We start from the raw sequence: 6,606 nt of genomic DNA on the forward strand, positions 1-6,606 counted from the left end.
TTCCAGAAAGGTACCATTAGCCCCAAAATTGTAAACATTAAAACTGGAAGGGATAACTTACCCAAAGTGACTGGATAAGTTCATGGAAATACAAAAAAGAAGGAGGTTTTTAATCATGATAAAGCTAGAGAATATTCCATTGTCCAATCCCAATAAGATTATAGTTGAAGCAGATGAATTTGGAAGAATAACTGTTCTTTTCTCCCAACTTGATCTTGAAGCTGAAAAATACACAAAAAGGAAAAACATGAACATGAATTTTTTGCGTCACTACATTGGAATCAATCATAACAGCTCCCACACAACCATCGACAAAGAAAGGAAACCTGGCTGTCAATCCCAGGACAGGCATACACCAGGTGTTTTCTACTTCACTAGGCAGTTAGGTGGGGTATTAAGAAAAGTTACAATACAAATCAATTTTCACTTTTAACTCAGAGTGCAGAATCATTTTAATTCATTTTCCCATACCCCAAATCCTATTTTACTTTTCAGTATGTAATTAAATGACCCATTACTCCTATTATTAAAACAAATCTGAGCAACTATATTTTGTCTGCGCCAAATCCACAAGTGGAATAGATTTACCTTTCTGAAATGTCCGCCATGCGTTCAAAGCCAGCCAGTTACTCCTTGTTCTGCAAGGTGCTGAGAGAAAGTATGTGGAAAGAGGGGGGGAAAAGCACGTTTAGGAAACAAGTCTTCTATCGGATCACGATAATGTAATAAATTTCCATAAGACAGCGTTGCCACTTTCTCAGTATCCTGCCTCCATCACTAATTTAATAATCATTGCATTTGAGAAAGTCTCTCAGTTCTGTTCTGAGCCCTAATCAATGCAATGAAATCCAGGCAGACACCATCCTTAGGCTCAGCAACTAACCTTAGAGAAGGCTTATATTTCTTAACATGCACATAACGCAAATAGGTGTTCATGATGCATGAACAGCCCAGAGTTCGAAAGGAACATTTTTCCTAGGAGACCCCCCCAAAACTCCAGAATTGGGAAGTACACAACAGGTACTTCCACCTCAGAAGCGAAGGCCTTCTGTGACTCCGGTAAAGAAGGACAGTGTGCCTTGCTGTGGTCGCCTGACCCGGGGCAAGTCGGAACAGCGAGCACGAGGTGCTGCATGCGGGAAACCCGGGCGTCTCCTCCTGCAGCCCCTCAGCTCTGATCAGTATACCCCAAAGGAAGGCTGTACTCCACGGTCCCCAGGTTGCCGTGCAGGCTCTCCAGGGCACCGGGGCAGGTGGGCGCAGGGGAGGCACTGCAGAGCCGCAGCCTCCGCTACTCCGGTACCCGCTGCCCGACAGGGTCAGCCACCCGCCCGGTCCGCAGCGGCGAGCCTAGAGTTTCCCTCTACCCAGCCCTTCCCGGCTCGCTCCCGCTCTCGCAGACCTCCCTTGTTCTTGCCCTGAGTCCAAGCCCAGTGCCCCACCAAGCAGCACCTTCCTCCTGGGCTGGGACCGCTCGGTGCAGTGGAGGCTCGGAGTACCCTGGCCTCGAGCAGCCCTCGCGACACGCGCGCGACACCCCTGCGGGGCCCGCGCCCACCCCGCAAGTAACACCAGGAAGTGCCTCGGAGCCCCGGGGCTGGTAGGGGCCTTCCAGGCGGGCGATTTCGTCCCTCCGATTCCAGCGACAGCGGCTGCGGGGATATCCTATCCCCCAGTTCCTACCAGGGACCCGTAGGTGCTGCGCCCTGAAGCCCCGTCTGGCAGAGCTGCGCCGCCCAGGATGCCCATGCCTCCCGCGCCCGGGTTGTACCCGCAGTCGCCTGGGGAAAGTTTGCGCTGCGGCTGCCCCTGGCTTCCCGCCTGCTCTCCACTTGTGCTCCCTAGCCATGCAACACAAGGCTCAGGCGCGGCGAGGAGAGTAGTGCCGGTGGAGCCTGAGCTGCCTGTCCTTTCCCCCCATCCGCATCTTCTTACCCCACTGCCCGGGCCCGGCGCGCCGGGGGCTTATCCTGCGCACCGGCCCGAGAGGCGAGCCGTCGGCGAGGGTGCATCCTCCTTCTCCACCGCCTGCTCTCGCCCGGTGGCAGGAGCGGAAGGCCAGTGCGGCGTCACCGCCCCATGCTGCCAGCGCGAACTTCCCCAGCGATCCCGGGTGGAGTGGATCCGGCGCCCCGCGTTCCCGCCGCTGCCCTGTGGCTGGGCTCTGCGCCACGCCTGAGGCCGCGCGCTGCCCCGCTGCAGATCCCCCCCAGCGCCCCCAGTGCACTCGCCGCGCTCGCTCTCACCTCTCCTGAGCGCCACATGTCGTCTCTGGGTTTGGAGGAACGTCCCTCTGCAGAGACGCTCTGGCAGAGGCCGCCAGAATCTCACCAAACGCGCTCTGGGCCAAACTCACTAAGGGGGAGGGCTCAGGGCCCCGCGGTTTGGGGGTTTGGGATAGGCCATATTTCTAATGAAGTTTCTTGAGGCCCCTAGGAACATATTCTGTACTCCCCTGGAATAACCACTTGTCCCCTTTTTAGAACAGAAATAGAAAGATCGTGTCAAAATCAGCAGCCTATTCTATGATAACGGAGGCCTTTGCTTTGAGAGCTTTCCTCTTCTGGGGCCCTGCATAGCACCTCCCTAGACATGACCTCAGTCCTCAGTGGCCCCCCTGTCTATTCTCATCTCTTATTCTCGTCAGAAAGAGACTGGCTTGGGAGAATCCTTTTTATTCAATTCATAGATAATAATTAATTCATTGCTTAGGAAGGAAATGCCAGAGTAAAACTGGGGATTAGGAGGAAACCCTTGCTCCATTCCAGTATACAGTTGAGATTTTCTGAAGTACCATTTCCTGCGGAGAAGCCATGGTATGACTAGGATGGGGCTCAGGGCCATGGCCTCTCCAGATTTGAAAGTGCGTCTGGGTCAAAGAAAGGGATCTCCCCAGTAAATCCTCTGGGGACACAGCATCAGGCACTGACTTCAGTTGACAGAACATGCATGGGCTTTATTGTAATTATGTGGGTCTCCTGTGTCAGAGGTATAGTTTGAGATGTGAAGGAAGTACTAAGGACACCTGGGCAGACAGAGGCCTCCCTACAAACAACACCAGCACTAAAGCAACACATTCCCCAACTGCAAGACTGTAGCGAGCTGTTTCCACAGGAAGTAGGTGCTTCTTGTTGATGAAAACATCAGGGAGTAATGTTTAAGATTTAAAGTAAAACCACCAAGACCATGGGAAATTTGTATTATTGCTTCATATCTTTTGAGAAACTGCACTGTTTAACAGTTTCTTGTAGGACAATAATTATGAGAAAAGGCAAATTTCTAAATTTACTCTAGAAAAGATCTTTAATTTTCCAGAGTATGAAGCCCCTCAGTTTTCCAGTTATGTTTAACCCAGAGTATGATCAATCTTAGCTACCTGTTGTTATTTTTGAGCACATTCCAGAAAATACAAATTTTTCCCCAAATGAGAAATTGCAAATAAATTCCAGGAACACCATGTGAACACATAAAAATGTGGGAAAATATATATATATGAATTGTTATTCTTATGACATCTTTAGTCACAGTTATTAAATAATTATGGGTTCTTAAATATAAATAAGATGCTCATTTGAAAGGGTTTTCTAACTCTAAGATGGATGAATTGAACACAGACATTTCTTCATTTTCTGAGTCCTCAAAAGATTTATCCTAAGTTAAAATTCCTTGAAATTTGCTGTAGTTTGTCTTATGTGTCCCTCAAAGGCTTGTTGGTTACAAAGGTGTGGTCCCCAACCTGTACTGCTATTGGGAAGTGTGGAACCTTTAGAGGTGCAGTGTAGTGGGAGGAAGTTTAGTCAGTGGAGGTGAGCCCTCAAATGCGATATTGGGATCCCGTCCTTGCCTCTTCCTCTCTTTTTTTTCACTTCCTAGCCTTGAGGTGAATAGTTTGGTCCACTACATAGTCCTGCAATGATGTGCTGCCTCATTGCACACCCAAGAGCAGTGGGGTTAAGCAACCATGGACCGAAACCTCCAAAACTGTGAGAAAAAATAGACCTTTCATCCTTACAAGTTGTTTAATCTCAGGTATTTTGTCACAGTCATGCAAAACTAACAATAGTCAAAATTATTAAATTAAAAAGAATCAATATGATTTTCTAATAAGAATAATATACTTTTCACCTATTAGGTGTTGCAATTACAGGTTTAAGTATTCCAAAATCAGATGTTCTTCTCATAGAATTAAACAACATAATGCAAATAAATAGGTTCAATTGATTAGAGAATTTAAATCTTTATATGTTGTAACACAAAGCCATTCAGCTTATTTTTGCAAAACAAAAAGTAAATAGGGATTGCTTTCATATTTGTAAGTCAAGGATGTTAATTCTTACTGAATGAAATATCAATTGTAACTGAATGTGTTCTTTTAATGGAGGGTATTTAAAATTTCATTGGTTATTTTGGAAAATTTTCTATCAGTTTCAAATCAACACATATTCTACATATGAAAATTACATTAAGTAAGATTTGCTATTTAAAACTGTATTTAAGCATGTTTCTTAAATGCTTTCCTCCTTCCTGTGATGAAGTGGTATCTCAATCTTTCCTCATTATGTTCATGTAACATATAAGAGGGCCTCATGTTAGATCGGCTGATTACCTAAGAGGATGGTGAAATGATAAGACAAACCACAGTATATTGGAAACTCACATTAATAATACTTACTAGCATTTCAATAACTTTTGGTTTAATGTGGAATTCAATGGTTGTCCTGAGAAACAATGGTCTATCAGTTGAATTTTCATTTGTTCCATTCAAATTTTACCTTTTATTGAATCAAATTAAGTCAGGTAGTTATACTTCTGGAGAACAGTAGAGGGCACCCCAGTTTCATACAACCTCAGTATTGGTGGTCTGTCATTTTTGGTTTGGGGTAGGAAACCTTAAAATAGCTGAACTTGGGGAAGATGGGCAGTGGCTTGACATTTACCCTAAAAACAGTAACAGTAACTCTGTACCTCATAAGACACCAAGCACATACTGCATCTAGAACAGAGGTTGAGAAGAGAGTTTCTTTATGTGAGTGGGTGTGGTAGAGGTGCTGAATACAAGAAAACCAAATCATATTACTGAGATCATGAAGAATCTGTCCTTCCTCCAGCCTCATCCACGGTACAGAATATGGTAGAATTTCCTTCTTTGTTAACACTGAATAATATTCCATTGCCATCCATTGTACACAGCACATTTTCTTTGTCCTTTCACCCATCAACAGACATTTGAGTTGCTTTCATAATTTGGCTATTGTAAAAAATGCTGAAATGAACATGGTCGTGCAGATATCTCTATCAGATAATGCATTAATTCCCAGAAGTGAGGGCTGAGGGGTAGTTCAGTGATAGAGTCCTTGCTAAGGATGCATGAGGCCCTGGATTTGAAACCCAGCAAGGTGTGTGTGTGTGTGTGTGTGTATATATATATATATATATATATATATATATATATATATAGTGTGTGTGTGTGTGTGTGTATATATATATATATATATATATATATATATATATATATATATATATATATTCATTCCATTTATTGCTAGATCATATGATAGGGTCAGAGGTTAAGGATAGGGGGAAATGGGGAGATGTTGGTAAAAGCATACAAATTTTCAATTATTCAGGATGAGTAAATTTTGGAGATCTAATTTGAAATTTGATAAGTGGGTATATTTTAAGAGTTCTCATGACAAAAGAAGAAGGGGAAGAAAATGAAGAAGGATAAAGGGGAGGAGGAGGAGGCAAAATGAAATGGTAACTATATGGTTAATGAGCTTCATTGAAGTGATTATTATACCCATGTATATGTATATTAAATTGTCACGTTGACCACCATTAAGACACACCAGTTATACTTCAATAAAGAAAAACTAATGTCCTCTGAGGAATAAGAGATTGGTTAAGGTGAGAAGATGAATGTTCTAAGCTGAGAGTCCACACTGTAGAATAAGACACACACATGGGACTGTGTGCAATTTTGTATTACTGAAGAAGTGAAAGCATGGTAAACACAGAGATAAGATGAGTCAGGTGTACAGAAGCCAGGCTTGGGAAGACAGGACATTTGGAACTAAGAGGTGGACTTCCTCCTACGAGCCTTAGGGAGCCATGGAATGTAGTTTTGGTGTCATGAGAAAAACAAGATGCTGGAAAAGAATCACCCCAGCAACTATGTACAGAGAAAGCTTTAAGAGGAGGCAAATCTAGGCTAAAAGCAAATATGGACATCCCAGGCACAACACAGGGACAGCCTATTGGAGGAATTTAATGATTGAGTCACTTTATCAATGGAATGATAAACTCATCGATTGACCTGTATTCAAAGCAGACTGACTTAGGGGTTCTTTGCCCAAACAGAAGCAAGTGGGCCTTGCTTGTTAAGGAAAAAGAAAGGTGGAGTCTGACTGGGAGAAGCAGGACAATTCCTAGGAAAGATGGCAGGTGATTTGGAACCTAAAAAAGAATGGGGACCAAAAAATAACAGAAAAAGCAAAAGAAAGAGTAGGAGCAGAGGCATAAACGTGCAGGACTCCAGGTGATAAATGCTGTATTTATAGGAAGCACAGTCTGGGTATTTTCAATCCATACGTTATTTCTTTATTT

The 6,606-nt window shown here is 43.9% G+C and overlaps 1 protein-coding gene across 1 annotated transcript in view; it reads right to left on the minus strand.

Annotated features, from left to right (window-relative positions):
• LOC143388261 (gamma-aminobutyric acid receptor subunit alpha-5-like) overlaps positions 1 to 117 on the minus strand; it is a 70,363-nt gene extending 70,246 nt beyond the window's left edge. The window contains exon 1 of the mRNA XM_076842145.2: positions 62 to 117. Coding sequence (XP_076698260.2) covers positions 62 to 117 — 56 coding nt within the window. The remainder of the gene's footprint in view (positions 1 to 61) is intronic.
• Positions 118 to 6,606: the final 6,489 nt, after the last annotated feature.

Source organism: Callospermophilus lateralis, unplaced genomic scaffold (genome assembly GCF_048772815.1).
Source record: "Callospermophilus lateralis isolate mCalLat2 unplaced genomic scaffold, mCalLat2.hap1 Scaffold_132, whole genome shotgun sequence".
Taxonomy (NCBI): domain Eukaryota; kingdom Metazoa; phylum Chordata; class Mammalia; order Rodentia; family Sciuridae; genus Callospermophilus; species Callospermophilus lateralis.